The sequence below is a fragment of the Hydra vulgaris genome, chromosome 11, assembly GCF_038396675.1.
Source record: "Hydra vulgaris chromosome 11, alternate assembly HydraT2T_AEP".
Lineage (NCBI taxonomy): Eukaryota > Metazoa > Cnidaria > Hydrozoa > Anthoathecata > Hydridae > Hydra > Hydra vulgaris.
The window spans coordinates 27,042,191-27,062,500 of record NC_088930.1 but is presented as its reverse complement, the minus strand read 5'-3'; the positions used below and the strand labels follow the sequence as shown (position 1 = coordinate 27,062,500).

Here is a 20,310-nt window from a genome sequence, read left to right as displayed (position 1 = left end):
TTCTATTTAGATCAAAAAAAAGACAGAAAGGCGACCATGGACGGGCATGACAAAATCTTTGAGATTAAAGCAAAAATGAAAGAAGTCAGATATAATCGGAAAATCATACTTAGAGATGAAGAAAAAGAAAGAGTAGAAAAAGAAGGTAGACAGGATGATCAGGATGATGAGGACATGAAAGTTAATGACGAAGAACAGAATATTAATGAAAATATTGCTGTTGTTCAAGTAGATATCGGTTTAGGGTGGGACTTGAATTATGAACCTCCAATGTATAGGCGATCAGAATTTGTTACTTTTCACCTCCCCAAAAGAATTATGCAATGCGAGGAAATCACTTCTGCAGCAGACAGGCTGAAATTGTCTGATAATAAAACAACTATGATTGTGTCTGCTGTAATTAAAGCTGCTGGTGGAAACTTGGACGATTTTGATATCTCCAGATCGACATCTCGTCGAAGTAGAATGTTAAATCAACAGAGGATTGCTGAGAGTGTTATAGATAATGTGAGGCTCAACCCACCCCAGTTTGGTGCCCTTCACATGGGACGAAAAATTGCTAAAAGACATACTAGTTGTGCAACATGAACAGTTAGCTGTGCTTGTGTCGGGTGCTTCAGAATACATTGAGGGAAAATTGCTTGGTGTTCCCGTTCTCGTTGATTCGAAAGGAGAGACTCAAGCAACTGCAACATTGGATCTCCTAGAAGCTTGGGATCTAAGCGACAATGTTGTGGCATTGGTATTTGATACCACTGCCAGTAATAGTGGCATCCACAATGGTGCTGCTAAATTGATTGAAGAAAACTTAGGTCGAAAACTTCTCTATCTTGCCTGTCGACATCACATTTTTGAAATCTTTGTCGGAGCAGTTTGGAAGAAATTATTTGGAAACATTTTTGATCCAGAGAATAAATTCTTTGGTGAATTTAAAACTGCTTGGCCAGCATTGGGTAAACAGTTGCCAATCGAAACTTTAGCTGTTGAAGGCACCTGGTTGCAAAACCTCAAAGAACAGACCATACAGCATTTGACACATCTACTTGCTAAGGAGGATGCTACAACATTTCCAAGAGATGACTATCGTGAATGTGCTGAGAACACACTGATCATCTTTTGGCAAACTCCACCGCGGGGTGTACACTTTCTTAAACCAGGAGCTATCCACCAAGCTCGGTGGATGGCATGTAACATTTATGCGAACAAAATGTTCATGTTTTCTAAACAATTGCCTTATGATCAGAGGATGACGACCAAACTTTTTAGAATGAACAGTTATCTTTCTCTTTTCCACACACCAGCTTGGACAAAAGCTAGCATTGGTGCTGATGCACCTATGAATGACCTGCAATTCATCCACGACATGATGGACTACAAAGAAATAGACAAGGAAGTTGCTGATGTCATTCTTTCTAAAATAACCAATCACCGATGGTATTTGACAGAAGAGGTAGTTCCATTTGCTTTCTTCAGCCAACATGTTAGTTCCACTGTGAAAAAAAAATGGCAGCCAAACTATTGGAAATTCCAGTACCCGAAAATTTTTGTCTTGGTAAGCCAGTTTTTCGTCAAATCACTCGTCAAACAGGTTTGTCAAATCTTCTGGGACCTGAATCTCTCTCATTGTTCAGCATTCTTGGCATCAATACAGATTGGCTTGCTAAACCAATTGAACAGTGGACAGAGCAACCAGGATACAAAGAAGCTGAAAAATTTGTTCGTACGGTAAAAGTTGTAAATGATAACGCAGAAAGAAGAGTTAAACTGATTTCAGAATGTGCCACCATCACAACCAGTGATCCAGAACAAAGAGAATGGTTGCTGCAGGCTGTTGAAAATCACAGGCAGCAATATCCTGATTTTGGCAAAAAAACTCTTGGACAATGAAACAACATTAATAACATTCAGAAAGACAGTGTTAATTTTAGTTTTGGGGTTCCCGTCTGATACTTTGACTAATAACTGTTAACCAAAAATGCAGAACTAGCTTGGTTAAACTGGATAATTTAACATATATTATGCAAGCTGCTCTTGTTTGGCTTGATTTCTGTGGTTTAATTTCTAAATACTTGAAAAATGAGATTTACCATAATTATTTCTCTGTGTTTTAACTAAAAAAGATAGTGTTTTAAACAAGAAATTGGGGCATGTTTTTAGGGGCACTGAGGGGGCTCTAGAATAGTTATTAAAATTTGATAAAAAATTTTTTTACATTATACACAAACACTAGAATGGGAAAAAATTCAATTTGGGTGGTTTTGAAAATTTTTTGCATAGTGAACACCCCTAATATATATAAAACGCCCAAACATGAAGGCACTTTTATAATTTTTAATTATTTATCTTAAACTAAATTTAAATTTATTGATAGATTTTAAATTTCTAAAAATTGAAAATTACAAAAGTTATGACCATCCGTATTTTCTGACTCCCCTAAAACGAGGGGGGTGTAAACTTTGCATGGTTATAACTTTTGTAATTTTAGGGTGTCCACTCTGCTGGAAAAACTGGAAAAAATGTATAGGGCTACGTTTGAAAAACATGATGTAAAAACTGGAAAGTCTATTTTGCACATTGAATCATAAATGTATTAAAGTACATTTTCTAATTTCTTTAGCATGTTTTTCAAAAACAGTCCTTTCTAGATTTTGTTTGTTTCAAAAACAGTCCTTTCTATTTATTTTTATTTTTTCGAGCAGATGGGACCCTAAATTTTTAATAATTTTTTACGAAAGACCAATCAAAAACAATGCATGAATAATCTAAACTTGTGTCAGCAAACACTTCAAACTTTGATAATAAAAACTGATTTTCCTTATCCTTAAACAGAACTGTTTCATCAAAAATACTAATTTCCCATTCATTCATCTTTAACTTTCGAATACGCATTTTAAATTCTTCAAAAGTATTGTATAGAGGCTTGTTGGCATTTTTACTTATTGTTGTTATGTCTTTAACTATATTTAAGTGCCTTCTTTCAGTTGGTTTAGTAGTTGGATGTGATTTAACAAGTAAATTTAAGGTAGGAACAACACCAAGTCTTAATGTTTTTCTTCCAGCCTCTAAAAAGAGACAACAGTACAGGTAAGTTTTTTTACACAAATAATTTTGAGTCAATAGTGTAAATGACTATTTGTCATTTACACCATTGAGTTAAAAATAATTATATATACATATATATATATATATATATATACATATATATATATATATATATATATATATATATATATATATATATATATATATATATATATATATATATATATATATATGTATATATATATATATATATATATATATATATATATATATAATATATATATATATATATATATATATATATATATATATATATATATGGGGGGGGGGGGGTTGGTGCGGCGCGGGGCCCCCTGCGTTAGCCACAGCAGGGGGTGCGCCAGTGTCGCGCCTGGACTGGAGGGGGGGGGGAGGGTCGGGTGATCCTCTTTTAGAGGAGAAGAAAACCGAAGAGTTTTTTTTATTCCCTGTTTTTAATGGGTTGAGTGGTTTATAAAGGGTAGTTCGTTAAAAGTGTTTATATAGGAAAATTTTTAAGAATCTGAATTATTTGATCATCTAAAAGAGGAAGAGTAAACTAATGGAAAGTTATTTGGCTCATGACCAGAATATAAGGGTTCGATTCCTTTTTCTTTATTTTTAAATTAAATATTTAAATTATAAAAATAGAATAATCAATAAGAATAAAATTAATAATATTGTTATAATCTTTTCATAAATGATTAAACTTAAAATAAACTGAAACATCTTAGTAATTATAAAATAACAGTATGAAAGTAAAGGCGATTGAAATCATAATTTTTTCTTTGAGTTTACAAAATAAAACAATTGGTTATATCTATAGATTTAGTACTGTGAAGGAAATTAATAAATAATTTATATTAAAAAATGAAAATCATTTATCTTTTGTATAATGGGCTTATAAAATAATAATTAGTAACAAGGCAATATTTAGCTACAAGGCTAAATAATTTATATATATAATTAATATATAATTAAGTTAATTATTCCCGAAACTTAACGATCTAATTGTGAATAATTTATAGAATGAACCAATAAATAATAAAAAATTTTGGATAATTTGCAATTGGCAGTGAAAAACTAATCGAGTTAAGAGATTTTTAAGCTGGTTTTTTATAAACTTTATATAAGTAATTTTAAGCTGGTTTTTCATAAACTTTATATAAGTAATTTTTTTAAAAAAAAGCAGTTATTTAATGCAAAGATTATTTAACGAGTAAAAAACAATTTATATCCAACATCAATGAACCTTATAAACATTTAGAAATAAATTTATGATTTAGACAAAAAGTAAATAAGCTTAGAATCAGCTATATTTTAAAAATTACGTAAAACTTTACTTTAGAAAAAGTATAATTTTATAATATAGTCAATTATTATCATTTTTGTGGAAAATAGTAATGAAATTTTTTTTAATACTTTATGAAAATTTTAAAAGAGCAAAAATATAAGCATTAGTAAAATTAAATTTATCCTATTTTTTTCTTAATTTAATAAATTGATTAAGGTAATACAACTTCTCAATTTATAAGGAATATGTTAATATATTTTTCAAGAAAATTTTAATTCACATTTTGTAAAAATCTAAATTAAGTTGGGATAAATAATAAATTAATTTTTTCTTAAGGAACTCGGCAAAATAAAATATCGACTGTTTACCAAAAACATAGCCCTCTAAAATATTGAAGGTGAAACCTTCCCAATGATATAAAAATAATTATAATCTAATTTAAATAATATTAAATGGATGCAGTAACTCTGACTGTAATAAAGTAGCATAATTAGTTGTCATTTAATTGATGGAGAGAATAAATGGTTACACGAATTTTTCACTGTCTTAAGAAAAAAATTTTAAAATTGAAATAATAGTTAAGATGCTATTTAAAATTGTAAGACGAAGAGACCCTATAGAGCTTTACTATAAACTTTTTTTTTAAATAATAATAAGAAATTATTAAAATTAGAAAGTTTGGTAGTTTAGTTGGGGCGACTGTTTTTTAAAAATAACAAAAATAAGCAATATAATAAATTTATTTATTGTATAATTAAACAATTTAACAATTACTATAGTAGTCTATAATGACCCGTTATTATAACAAACAATAAATAACGATTAATTAATAAAAGCTACCTTAGGGATAACAGGATAATTTTGTTTTAGAGTCCTTATCAAAAACAAAGTTTGTCACCTCTATGTTGAATTAAGATATCCTAATAATGCAGTAGTTATTGAGGGTAGGTCTGTTCGACCTTTAAAATCTTACATGATTTGAGTTCATTCCGTCGCAAGACAGGAAAGTTTCTATCTACTATTATAAAATTACTTTAGACTTTTAATACGAAAGGAATAAAGTTTCATCTAGTTAATTAAAAAAACTAATAAAATTTTTTTGAAAGAATCTAAAAATTTAAAGTAATTATTTAATAAAGAGGGTCGATTAAGTAGATTAAATAGTCTTCAAAATTATTAGTATTGGTTCAAATCCAATACCCTCTGTTTATGAAAAATTTAATATTTTTAATAAGTTTTTTTACTTGTTTATTATTTAATAATTTTATTTATAAAGACATTCCTGAAGCAAATCAACTTTCTTTTCAGGAAAGTGCCTCATCTTGTTGTAATAACTTAATATTTTTTCATGATGATACTATGTTTTATATGGTAATTATTCTTGTATTAGTAGAGTGATTATTATTTTCTGTAATTGTTAACAAAAATTATAATATAATAGCAGGTATTAATGTTCACACAATTGTGTGAACATTAATACCTGCTATTATATTAATTATTATAGCTATACCTTCTTTATTTTTATTATATTCTATTGATGAAAATGTTGAACCTTCTTTAACTGTTAAAATAGTTGGCCATCAATGATATTGATCATATGAATATTCTAATTTTTCACCAAACATAGAATTTGATTCTTATATGATTCCTACCGCAGATTTAAATCAAGGTGATTTTAGATTGCTTGAAACTGATAGTGATCTTGTTTTACCAGTTAATACAAAAATTAAATTAATTGTTTCAAGTGCTGATGTTATTCATTGTTGAACTGTTCCTTCTTTAGGTGTAAAAATAGATGCTATTCCAGGTCGTTTGAATCAATTAAATTTTATTATTAATAGACCTGGTAAATTTTTTGGTCAATGTTCAGAATTATGTGGTCTTAATCATTCTTTTATGCCTATTTCTATTTATTCTGTTTCTCAAGAAAAATTTATAAATTGATCTATTAACAAAACTTAAAATGTCTCAATTGGATTTATCCTTATATTTTAATCACTATCTTGTTTTATTATTATTATTATTTTTATTAATAATTTTATTAAGTTTAAGATTTTATAATTTCTTTTTAATTCTTAATATAAGAAATAATTTTATTTCAAATAACTTCGAATCAAATAAAAATAATTTTAAACAATTTTCTATATTATGTAATATCTTAAAACTATAATGTCTTCTTACTTTGATCATTTTCTAACTATTAAAATTTTTGGATTTTTATTTGATTCTCATTTAATATTAGTATTATCTGTATTTATAATTTTCATAGCTTTAAATTTTAGTTTTATATTTCCTTCGAGAATTCAATTATTTTTAGAAATGATTATTAATCATTTTTTCCAAATTGTGAAAGAAAATTTAGGAAATAATTCTCAAATATTTGTATTGTTTTTATCAGCTTTTTTTTTTATCTTTTATCAATTAATTTACTTGGATTTTTTATTTTTACTTTACCCCTACTACTCATATTTCATTGACTTTTGGATTATCATTCTTTATATGACTATCAATAATAATATTTGGATTTTTTTAATTTTAAGGGTTCTTATTTAAGTATGTTCATGCCAACAGTAGCTCCTTTAGGTCTTTCTCCTTTATTAGTATTCATAGAAAAAGCTAGTCATATTTCCAGACCTATAGCTTTAGGAATGGGTTTAGCAGCTAATTTAACAGCTGGTCATATTTTATTAGCTATTCTTTCTGATTTTATATTTAAAATGATATGTTTTTCTTCTTCTTTTTTTAATCTATTTCCATTAATGATTATAATATTTATGATTATATTAGAAATAGGTGTTTTAATTATTTAAGTTTATGTTTTCACTCTTTTATGTTTAATTTATTTAAAAGATAGTTTAATCTTACATTAATGGAAAAACATTATCATCCTTTTCACTTAGTAAATCCTAATCCTTGACCATTTTGTATATCGATGGGTGTGTTATATCTAACTTTAAATACTGTTGCTTATTTTCATAAAGGATTTTATTATCCTCTATTATTAAGTTTTATTTTGATAATTTTTTTCATGGTTCTATGATTTACAGATATATTTATATAATCCAGTTTAGAAGGGGCTCATACTAAATTAGTTCTAACAGATTTAAAACTTGGTTTTATATTATTTATAGTTTCAGAAATATTATTTTTCTTTTCTTTTTTTTGAGCATTTTTTCATTCTAGCCTTTCTCCTTCTATAGAAATAGGAATAAATTGACCCCCTTTAGGAATAATAACCTTAAATCCTTTTTCCATTCCATTATTAAATACTGTTATTCTTTTATCATCAGGAATAAATGTTACTTGATGTCATCATAGTCTAATTCAAAAAAACAGAAATCAAACTTTAATTAGTTTAATCATTACGATTACTTTAGGTTTATTATTTACGTTTTTACAAGCTTTAGAATATCTAGAATCTAATTTTTGTATATCTGATTCAGTTTATGGTTCCATTTTTTTTGTAGCTACAGGATTTCACAGAATTCATGTTATTATTGGTACAATATTTTTATCAGTCTGTTTACTTAAAATTTATTATTCTCATTTTACTAATTCTCGTCATTTTACTTTTGAAGCTGCGTTGTATCATGATATTGACATTTTGTTGATATTGTATGATTGTTTTTATACATATGTATATATTGATGAGGCTCTTAACTCTTTCAGATTGGTATAATTAAAGTTCGATTCTTTAACTGTAATAATTTTCATGATCTTTGATTATAATAATTTATTCATATTTTCATTTGTAGTTTTTGTTATATTAAATTTATATTTAAATAAATATAGCTTTTTTTATTTAATACCATTAACAATTTCACTTATTATGATTACACAATTTGTTAAAACAAATTTTTTTTTGTGAATTAGTGTAATAATATTTATCATTATTTTAAATAATTTACATTTAAAATTAAAAGTTTAATCTTATATGGTTTTATCTTGTTATCAGTAATAATAATGATATTGTCTAATAATTTAATAATACTATATTTATCTGTAGAGATTCAAACTTTTTCCTTATTAATTCTTATCGGTTCTAATAGGAATAATATAAAAAGTCTAGAAGCAAGTTTAAAATTCTTTATTTTAAGCAGTATTTCATCTGGATTTTTTCTCTTGGGTGTTGCTTATTTATTTAAATTTTATTGGATTTAAATTTATTTAATTTTATATTTAATATTCTTTTCATTCTTTTAGTAACTCTATATTAATTTTTTCTCTTTTATTTAAACTAGGTTTAGCCCCTTTTCATTACTGAATTGCTGATATTTATGAAGGATCAGATCTTGTATTAATATTATTATCTTCTTTATGTAAATTATCTATATTCATTATTTTACTAAAATTCAATAATAATTTTGAAATGCTTATGCTTTTAGGAGCACTATCAATAATTATAGGAACTATTGCTGGATTTAATCAAACTAAAATAAAGAGATTAATAGCTTATAGTGGTATTTCTAATTTTGGATTTATTATTATATCTTTAAGCTTGAATAATACAATAGGTATTGAAATTTGTTTACTATACCTTTTTATTTCATTAATTACAAACTTATTTATAATTATCATGTTGGTGTTATATAGAAACAACATAGAATTTATTATAGAACTAATTATAGAACTTTTTTAGGATTCTTAAATAAATTTATTCTTATTTTTACGTTGATAAATTATAACTATATTATAGCAGGATGCTTATGTTTATTAATCACCTGTATTGGAATAGGTTTTTATCTAAGAATAATAAAAATACTTTTATTTCAAAATAATAATTTTTATATTCCTTGAAATAATATTATTGCTTTGAATAAAAATAGTTTGTATTTGAATTCTATTTATTTAGGTTTTATTTTATATTATACATTGTTTTATTTATTGAATCCTAAATTTTTTTATCTCTTTTTTAACTTATATATTAAATTTATAACATGATTTTAATAATAATTCTTTTACCTTTATTTAATAGCATATTATGTGGATTATTTAGTAGATTTTTTGGTAATAAAGGCGCTAAATTAATTTCTTTTATTATTATTATTATTATAACACTTATAGACTCTTGAATTGTCTTTTATGAAATTAATTTTAATAATAACTTTTTATATTACAATTTATTAAATTGATTTAATTTTGGGCTATTAAGCAATTCATTTAATCGAAAATTTGATTTAATAACCATTAATATGCTAGTCTTAGTTATTACTGTTTCATTTTTTGTTCACTTATTCTCTTATTCTATATGGAGGATGACCCTCATTTATCAAGATTTATATCTTACTTATCATTATTTACTTTTTTTATGATCGTACTAATATCGAGTTCAAATTTAATTAAACTTTTTATAGGATGAGAAGGGGTTGGATTATGCTCATATTTATTAATTAATTTTTGATATACGAGAATACAAGCTAATAAATCAGTAATTAAAGCAATGATTATAAATAAATTAGGAGATATTGGATTACTAATTGGAATAATATATTTATGAATTTTTACTGGATCATTCGAATTTAATGACATATTCATAATTTCCATTACTAATGATATTTCTATTCTTTATATTCCATTATTCTTCATTCTATTAGGCGTAATAGGAAAATCTGCTCAATTAGGCTTTCATATGTGATTACCTGATGCAAGGGAAGGGCTTACTCCAGTTTCGGTTTTAATTCATGCAGCTACAATGGTTACAGCTGGAGTATTTTTAATTATTAGAATGTCACCTATATTTGAACTCTCATCTACTGTATTAATCTTGATCATTATTATAGGGAGTTTAACTTCTTTCTTTTCAGCAACTATAGGAATGGTTCAAAATGATTTTAAAAAAGTAATAGCATATTCTACTTGTAGTCAATTAGGTTATATGATAATGATTTGTGGTTTTTCTTTTTATGACCTAAGTTTATTTCACTAAATAAATCATGGATTTTTAAAGCATTGTTATTTCTTAGTGCAGGTTCTATTATTCATGCTATAAGTGACGAACAAGACATGAGAAAATAAGGTGCTTTAAAAAATTTTCTACCTTTAGTATTTGTTTTTATAATTATAGGATCCGTAGCACTATTGGGGTTACCTTTTTTATCAGGATTTTATTCTAAAGATTTAATTGTTGAAGTAGCATTGTTTTCAAATTTTTTATCTTTTTCTGTTTGAATTAGTATTAGTGCTGTATTTATCACGGCTTTTTATTCTTTAAGACTAATTTATTATACGTTTATTAACAATCCACAACAAAATGAAAATTTTTTTTCTAATATTCATGAAAGCGATTATAAAACTATTATTTCATTAACTTTATTAACATTGTTTTCTATTTTTTCTGAATACATGTTTCAATTCATAATTATAAAAGATAATTTTCCTAATATGGTTTACAATATTAGTAAATTATTACCTTTTTTTCTTAGTATATTAGGCATTGTTATAGCTACACTAATATTTACTAATCCCCTCAGTCCAGGCGCGACACTGGCGCACCCCCTGCTGTGGCTAACGCAGGAAGCCCCGCGCCTCCTGCATATATATATATATAGATAAATATACATATATATATATATATATATATATATATATATATATATATATATATATATATATATATATATATATATATATATATTTATATATACATATATATATATATATATATATATATATATATGTATATATATATATATATATATATATATATATATATATATATATATATATATATATATATATATATATATATATATATATATGAACTAGTTGCATGAAACAACATGCAACTAGTTAGTGCGACTACATATATATACATATATATATATATCTATATATCTATATATATATCTATATATATATATATATATATATATATATATATATATATATATATATATATCTATATATATATATATATATATATATATATAGATATATATATAGATATATAGATATATAGATATATATATATATATATATATATATATATATATATATATATATATAGGTATATATATATATATATATATATATATATATATATATATATATATGTATATATGTATATATATATATATATATATATATATATATATATATATATATATATATATATATATATATATATATGTATATATATGTAGTCGCACTAACTAGTTGCATGTTGTTTCATGGATCCATTTAATACCAAAATGAATACAAAAGTTGCCTTGGTTATTTGGTTTATAAATTAGACATAAGACTTGTCTAAATTATATAACAAAGTGCACCAACGAGAAGGTAAGCCATAGGACTTTGCACTTCATTTCTAAAATGATATACATTTTAACGATAATGATCATTATAATTACAATGCCACACCATTATATATTACTCATACATAATAATATAAAATAGTCCAATATTCTTGTGTTTATTTGTATCTGAGACTATGCAGTGTGGAAAACAGCAATTTCTACCTGGCATTGCTTTTATTTTTCTACAAGTACGATTACTTTAGTTCAAATGTAGTTCTAAAAAGGACTGTTTAACTAAACTTTAAGTCAAAATTCCTTGATATGTCTTTTAACATTCACTAACAGGAATTGCTTAAAATATATTAGTTATATATAGTTCTAAAAAGGACTGTTTAAATAAATTATAATTGAAAATTCTTTGATATATTTTGATATAAAATTCACTTCGACGGCTGATTTGTTTTGCAACTACATTGATCACGTGACCGAAAAAAAATAAAACTATAGCTTCCAGACCAGGGTATATTTCTATAGACTATGTTAGAACTTATGCCAAACTTACGCAAATTTTTGACTTAGGAAAGTTTTGTAAATACGCATGAAGCAGATGTGTGGAATAAAAGTTAAAAATGCAAGACCAAAGTTCCCATTAAATTAAAGATAATTCAAAAAAAAATTTTAAAAATTATAAAATACGGGTTGTAGTAACAGTATTGAAAACAGCCAAACTGGAATAACATTGAAATTGTTAAAAAATTGTAAAAAAGTATCGAAAATCCGAAAAACAGAATAATCTCGAAATTGTGAAAAAAGGAATACAGTACTCTTTAATTCGAATCTTCGAAAACCTCCATAGTTCGATTAAATGCAAAGTCACCGTGAAATGCGTTTAAGAAAAATCAACTTTCTATAATTCGAAAATCTCTCTAATTCAAACTTTTATTTTTTCCCATAAAATTCGAATTAGAGAGATTCTACTGTAATATCGAAAAGGGACTTTGCGGAATAATATCGAAAAAGAGAATACATCGAAATTGTTAAGAAAGAAATAGTATCGAAAATCCGAAAAGCAGAATAATCTCGTAATAGCTCATAAGAGAATAATATCGAAAAGGGGCTTTCCGGAATAATATCGAATTTGTGAAAAAAGGAATGAAATCATTAAGGGACTTTCCGAAATAATATCGAAAATGTGAAACAAGGAATAGGTTCGAAAATTTCAAAAGCAGAATAAATAGGTCAGTATTTTGAGTTTGGAATTAAAATCATACAATTATACAGCAGTAATTATACTTTATAATTGTATAATTTATACAATATAAACTAAAAGTTCTATTAGTAGAACAAAAAATATTGAATGTTGTGTTGTTGGCTATTTATAAAACATTTAAAAAGTTACAAAATTTTTTAGTCAAAATTAATAAAGACTTACAAACCATAAAAAGTTTAAAGGATAAAGTTATTTGTAAATATGCAAAACTATATGCCAACTAAGTCATCTGTGATATGCGCAAAAAAATTTCAAGAACAAAATACTTTACAATATTTTTTTAATATTTACAATGTTAAAAATTCTGTTCCAGAATGTTTAACATTGTAAATAAAATTCAGAAAATCACATTTTCGATGTTAATCATTAAAACGAGTTTTCGATCTTATTCCGTTTTTATTATTTTCGATATTGTTCTACATTTGTGAATTTCGTTATAAAAACTTTTCGATATTAATCTGAAAATCGCATTTTTGATGTTAATCAATAAAATGAGTTTTCGATCTTATTCCGTTTTTATTGATTTCGATATTGTTCCGTATTTGTGAATTTCGATATAAAAACTTTACGATATTAATCTGAAAATCACATTTTCGATCTTAATCATTAATATGGGTTTTGGTCAGTTCGCGGCAATTTTTTTTTTATTGATTTTCTCCCAGTTGCTTAGACGATAATTCGTCTGACTTTTTGGGAAGTCAAACTTCCCAAAGTTCACGGGAAAAAAAAAGTCATACGAAACATCGTCTACCACTTGCTATGATTTACGAGATTTTCGGATACGGATGTAACGAAAACAGTTTATTTTATTTTTACGCGCCACATAAATAAATTTTCTCTAAATAAAAATTCAAAATGGTTTATAAACCATCTTTTTACCGATAACGTAACCTACTTTCAAACTCGTGGATAGGCTCGATCCGTGATGCATCTTATGATCTAAAAATTCACACATGGGTTTATAATGTGTATATCTAAAATTCCAGTTTACAACATATACCTTCTGATGACTAATGTCGTAAATATATATGTATTTCATTAAAAAACAGTAACTTTTATGTCTATTTTTCTTAAAACTACTATTTAACTAGACATATAGTTGTAAACTGGAATTTGAGATCTAAATGAAATTTATCTTTACAAGTAATAATATTGATAGTTAAGGAAACCGTCATTTTAGATGGTTTACATAACGTAGCTTAAAAGAGGTTTCGCTTATTCCAATATATACTTTACCTTTTTACTGAGATTTATTTGAGCTTCCGGTGCACTATGAAGCGAAAAGCTCAAAAAGTGGCCATAAGTGGAATTTTTTTAATAGACCATTATCATTAATTTTTTTTTACAACTTATTAGAAAAAATATCAAATGATAAGAAAAATATATATTTTGGTTCTCTTATGTCTACTATCCTAGTAAGAGAAGCATTTTTTCCTACCTAGTCGAAGGTAAAAAAAGTTCGCTAAAATTCGCAAACTTTTTATACTTTTCAAAATTTTAATTTTTTTTACTCGTTTAGATGATTTTTTTATTTTTTTTATCATAAAGCTTTATTTAGGCATTCTTTTATCTTTTTCAAAAGTAAAAAGCTTAAAATATTGAATATAGCTTTTGTCAAATGAGTGATTAAAATATTAGGTGAAAATATAAATTTTTTCGATAAATATTGTTTTTGAAAATAATATATCTCAAAAGTTACGCAGAGTTCCACCCTGAAATGACTTTTTTATCCTAGGGAATGTTATCATGGATAACTAAAAAAAAAAAATTAGCTGCCCCAAATTGCACGAAATGGATTTATGGGCATAAGTATAAAAAATAAAAATCTGTGTGAAATATTTTTCCTCCCACAATGAGGGGGTTGTAAACTGTACGTGGTCATTACTTCTGAACGCCAAAAGATTTTTTTATGAAAATTGAATTCTATTGATAAAATTAAATTTTATTTTAAGTTTTGAAAACAATTAAGTTTAAGATACTGTCTCGCCTGACAAATGATTGGAGGGGGCCGTTATTTGGGTTCTTCATCTTTCCAAGCTCTAATAACCGTAATATTTTGTAACACATCCTCATTTGACAATAGTATTATGTGTTTATTAATGTTCGCAACTAGAGCAAAAGTCTAGTCACTATTTAGAACACATCAGGCTTTCAAACCCTAAGTGAAAATGCAAAAAAGATTATTTTAGAGTAAGTATTAAGCAAGTAATTATCAAAAAGGACAAAAGTTCAGTTAGAAAGCTTATGATTTAGTTGTAAGAATGGGCAGGACTGATTTCCGTATGTTTTTAGCAACTAGGGTTTTTCTTGTATAACTTCGCATCTAAACCCAAAAGAACCCAGTTACTTTTTGGAACACATACAGCCGTAAAAGCGTGAGTGAAAAAGAAGTTATAATTTTATTGGAGTTAGTGCTAGTTCAACAATGATCAAAAAAGTTGGACAGGTGCCCAGTATAGAAGCATTGAGTGAAGAGGAGAAATTCTAGTTACTGATCATTTATATCTCGTATTAGTCTAGTCAAATTAGGGTCCGAACTTGACAAAATTTGGATAAAAATGAATTTGGTATCATTCGAAGCGTAATTTTATCTACTTTAACATATCCAAAATCCACCAAAATCCATTTTGGGCAAAAAAAGTTATGATTATTTTAGCTCACCTCACTTTTTTTCAAATTTATTAAAAATACAAAAAAAACGTTGTGTCTACTGTCAATAAATTGTAATAACTTATTATAAAGTAGCTTAGTCTTTATGAAGTTTTGCGCAGATATAGCCTAATGTGTAAAAATTTAATAAAATGAAATGTGCTTCTGAAATCATGTTCTTAAATGCTGATGTCAGGAGTTTTTTACAATATTTTTTATTTAGGCTAATACTTATAGTATATTAAAACACCTTTACTTAAAAATTTACTAAATAAATAGTTGAAACTGAAACCGTAATAAAAAAACTTATTTATTAGTATAACTAATTTAAAAAACAAGCATTTTTGAAATATTTTCTTTCATAATAAATATAATTTTAACTACTTTTGAATAATTTTTCAGGTTTAAATATTAGTGTTTTTCACACTCGACTAATATAATTAGATATAAAATCAAAAGTCAAACATTTTTTTAAAATTGTTTTCATCTCCATCTTCACTACTTTCGTATTCATTTTCACAGTCATCTATATTGACGTTATTTTTTGGTGAATTTGTGCATTCCAAACCTTGGCACTGTCCGCAGGCTGTCATGCAATTTATTCCATGACGTCGACATTGGCATTGTTTTCCACATGGTGTTTTAGTATTAGTGCCGCAGTTACATCTTATGATATTAGGAATGTGAATCGGTGCAGGATCCTGAATAAAAAAATACTTAAGTTGAAAAGTTAATTAAACTGTTTATTGAAAAATGATTATTTTCAAGAAATCCATTTGAAAGTGAAATCGTATTTGTGGTTTATTTTGCGCTCCAGTATACGTACCTTGTATGTCTTTATAGGTACCAAAACGTCATTTTCCCTTCTCCATACCCACTTTGTTTCATCCATATTGACTCCCAACCATTGCTGAATTTGTAAATACACTCGAAACGAATGGTACTTGCTCGCGTTTTCGGTTGGTGTTAGTCGTTCTGGCTGAATTCCTTTTTTGGAAGTTGCCACCATTCTCATATATTTTTGTTTCCTAAGTTGTGCTTGCGAGACTTGTTTATTTTTTTCACCTATAGTAATAGTTGTGCTAAATTAAACCATTGCAAAACAAAATGGACGTATAGTTATAAAATAAATAATATTATAAATAAATTAAAAAAATATGATCATTTCGCTGAGACTCACCAGATTCACAATGTTGCTGACTACTCTCAAAACGATGCTTTGTCAATGTAAGGTTTACATGAATTACATTACATGTCAATGTAATGTAATTCCATTACATTACATGTCATTCCATTCCATTACATTACATTACATGTCCATAATTCCATTCCATTACATTACATTACATATCAATGTAATGTAATTCATGTAAGGGACTGACCCAAAGATTCCTAGTAGACTCTGACATATCCCTTCCTCTGGTTAAACCTCCACTGCTTTTTATTGATCTCATCATGCACTCTTCAATTACTAAATCAATCCAAAGACCAGCCCAGTATCGATCTGTGCGTCTAATACAATGGTAACCTGATTTACAGTACTGCTCATAAAGCCAAGGATTTTATGAATCAAGTGAGTACATGGATTGTAGATATAACCGAGCACTTTTGGCATAGTTTTTATGTCCTGTTGCGGCAAATAAATTAAGCATAAGCCTGATGGCTTCCAGACATTCGTGCCAGTTCCCAGTTCTCTCTGCTCTGATGAACATTTTGATAATGCTTATATATTCAAGATATTGCAACCATAGTTTTGCTGTTCTGGATGAACGGGAAAGCTGTATTTTTAAATTTTCAATAAGATTTGTGAATCAGTCCTGATCCCTCCATGACCATACCAATACTTCCAAGGAAGCTCATTAAGATGTGTAATCCTCCCAATCGAATAACTATATCCAATTGCTTAGACTTTGCAATTTCGTAAGCTTCTAACCATAAAGGCTGATCAAAAGTTACACTTGGAGTAGGTAAATTGATTAATTTTGATTGGTTTTGTATAAAAACTGGTGTAGAATAAATGCAATTTTCATCAGATGGGTTTAAGTTAATGATAGGCACCATGAATATCTCACTTTTTCCGGGATGACATTTACCATTATGATGAAGTTGCATAAATCCACTCCACTGTGCCCGGTTCTTACCAGCCGTTGAAGTGAAAGAACTTTGCCAGAAAAGATCATAACCGACGGACAGTGAAAAGGTCTGTGGTGACTGAAGTTCAACAATGAGCTTGAACAATATCTTTGTCAATGCTGCTGTGTCAGAAACGTCATACCACAAAATCGGAATATTAATTTTAGAATTTATTTCTGCTGCCTTATCTTAAGGCAGCAGAAATAAATTTATTTTATCCTTATCCAAACCATATCTTATCTTATAAATAAATTCTTATCTTATCCTTATCCAAACCATATCTTATCTTTTAATTCGATGAAGATTATCCAAAACTTTAAAGTTCATCATTCCAGCAGCGATAATTCCAACGATCATAATATCTGCACATTAGATGGAAAAGTGTCTTTACCATCTAATGTGCAGATATTATGATCCACGTTGTCTGCAACCCACTGAGTAAATAATCCATTTAGCACTACGTCAACAATGATATCGTTGTTAGCCATAACAGAGTGTTTAAAGCGTATTGTTTATGATGGACTTAAGAAAAGCCTAGTTTAAATAGCTCATTTGTCAACCACTTTGAAGCAAACTTGTGATCTAGTTCTATTCATAAACCAAAAAGCAAAGGTAGGAACGAATAGCTTTTGTTATAGTTTGACCAATGGGAGATTGTTTTAGTTCGTCAGATGTAATTTGTTTCATAAAGAGGCGAAGCGATGGGCTTAAACTTTCTTCATGATGCTCAATATCGTATTTAGATGGGTAATTCTCTGTGTTGAACTTTAGATTTAAAATTTCTGCCTTTATCAACTTAACCGCCGTTCCAATGATAACTTCACCTTCGTTTGCATCTTTGTTCTCTGCCTTACATTTTTTTAATAATAAATGTAACCGCATCTTTAAAGCATACTAAATTAGATTTACCTTCAGTTTGGCTAATACTTATAACGTCTTTGTATTTTTCTTCTAATTTTCTCTTTAAGTGCTTCATTAAATAAATATCTTTGGAATTTGCCAGCTCTTCCATTTTAATGAGCAATTCAGTAGTTGTCACAGGAGCCATTTGACTCTTAAACCAACCACAAAGCCTTTCAAAGTGCTCCGCCATTATTGAATTCTCTTTGCGACCAGGCTTTTCTGTTTCAATCAAATTTGACCTGTAAATATAATTGGACTTTCTAGATTAGCATATGAAATATAAAAATACACATAACGAATATAAAAATTCAAAACTCGGTCAGAATCGGTTAATATGTTACTTTATTATGGAAAAACTACAAATAACTTTATCATTTGCAATTTTTACTTGTTAATTGCATTTAACAACACTTTTGATATATTGCTATAACATGAGAAGATAAATCAATTGAAATATATTGGAATTAAAAATTTCAACCAACAGGGTTTCAACCTTGTTGGTTGAAACCCTGTTGGTTGAAAATAGCTTATAACATTCAAAGTGGTATATCGCGTCACTTGCAACCAGATCAAAACAGCAATTCAAACGAGATTTTACTTCAACTGCCCATATATCTTTTCTGTCTTCACAAACCTTAAGCATACTGTTTGAATTTTATTGTACGCACCTGTATTACGGCTTTGCAATCACGATGTTTAGAATCGGGTAATGCTAGGTTGCCACAAATGAAGCAGCATTACTTCCAGTTGAATATGTCGGTCTAAGTTATAAAGAAATTTGTTTACAAAAAAAAAAATGTTAAGCTAGTGTTTTGCTTTTTTTAAGAAAGTGGGATGTCGTTATTAAGTGACCGTACAATGAATTTATATAAAACAGCTAAAAGAACATAATTGAACAAAGTAACTCTTACAAATATAAATATAGTTAATTGTATTGATCACAACACACAAGCACAAGTTTGAGTAAATACGAAAATATCTTACTAAACGCAATACTTGTGAATAATGAATTAAGGTATTAATACCTTTCCTTCCAACATTAATCGTTTGATTAGCAAGATCACCCATATCTTATTTTAAATTAAGATATATTTAATAGTTTATCTAAAATTAAAACATAAAATTTAAAAATGATATTTAACAACATCAACATACGGCTTTTCAGTTTACCAAGTACACAAAATATATTATTTGAAAAAAAAAATTAGCGCATTTTGAGCATTCTATGCTGGTATTAAAGTAAAAAATGCTGATGTCAGCATTTTATGAAATTAATTTTAACATTTTTATAATTTGTAAACTTTAAACTATATTTTTACAAAATATTATATGAATTGCGTCATTTTTGCTGAATTATCACAACTTATTGACAGGAAGTCGTACGGGTTTAGTTGATTTTTTTTTAAAAAATCTACAAAGTAAGGTCAGCAATAAAGTTTAAAACTTTTTTTGCCCATAATGAATTTTGGTGGATTTTGGATATATTAAAGTAGATAAAATTACGCTTCGAATGATACCAAATTCATTTATATCCAAATTTTGTCCAGGTTAGCCCATTTTTAGACTTATTTTGACTAGACTATACGCCGTATGAAATGTATACCTTTTTAGCGCAGATATTCAATTTATACATAGTTTATATCTAAATTTTGGTTATACTGCTTTATTGAAAATATTTCCAGAAAATTTGAAAATTTTAGAAACATCTGCCAAATGTTATGTTCAGTCAATGGTGAACCACACTTAATCAAGAATTATAACCATAT

The 20,310-nt window shown here is 27.0% G+C and overlaps 1 protein-coding gene and 1 pseudogene across 4 annotated transcripts; one reads left to right on the top strand and one right to left on the bottom strand.

Moving 5' to 3' along the window:
* The first annotated feature begins 9,989 nt into the window (after positions 1 to 9,989).
* LOC136086950 (NADH-ubiquinone oxidoreductase chain 5-like) lies at positions 9,990 to 15,948 on the top strand (annotated as a pseudogene).
* On the bottom strand, positions 15,898 to 19,699 carry LOC136087548 (uncharacterized). Of its 4 annotated transcripts, XM_065810627.1 has the most exons (5): positions 19,570 to 19,696; positions 19,213 to 19,305; positions 16,689 to 18,783; positions 16,335 to 16,573; positions 15,898 to 16,209 (listed from the first exon to the last, which is right to left on the bottom strand). In XM_065810627.1, exons 4-5 carry the CDS (start codon positions 16,521 to 16,523, stop codon positions 15,961 to 15,963), a joined length of 438 nt encoding a protein of 145 aa, XP_065666699.1. In that variant the 5' UTR covers positions 16,524 to 16,573; positions 16,689 to 18,783; positions 19,213 to 19,305; positions 19,570 to 19,696; the 3' UTR covers positions 15,898 to 15,960. The 4 variants fall into 4 exon arrangements, with proteins under 4 accessions (XP_065666699.1, XP_065666698.1, XP_065666697.1 ...); XM_065810626.1 differs by having other exon boundaries at positions 19,213 to 19,699; XM_065810625.1 differs by having other exon boundaries at positions 16,689 to 19,305.
* Positions 19,700 to 20,310: the final 611 nt, after the last annotated feature.

Excerpts from the sequence above, each read along its gene's own strand:
- LOC136087548 (XM_065810624.1), bottom strand. The coding sequence starts at position 16,523 with ATGAGAATGGTGGCAACTTCCAAAAAAGGAATTCAGCCAGAACGACTA. Across the intron at positions 16,210-16,334 it reads TACCTATAAAGACATACAAG|GATCCTGCACCGATTCACAT; the intron begins GTACGTATACTG and ends TTTTTTATTCAG.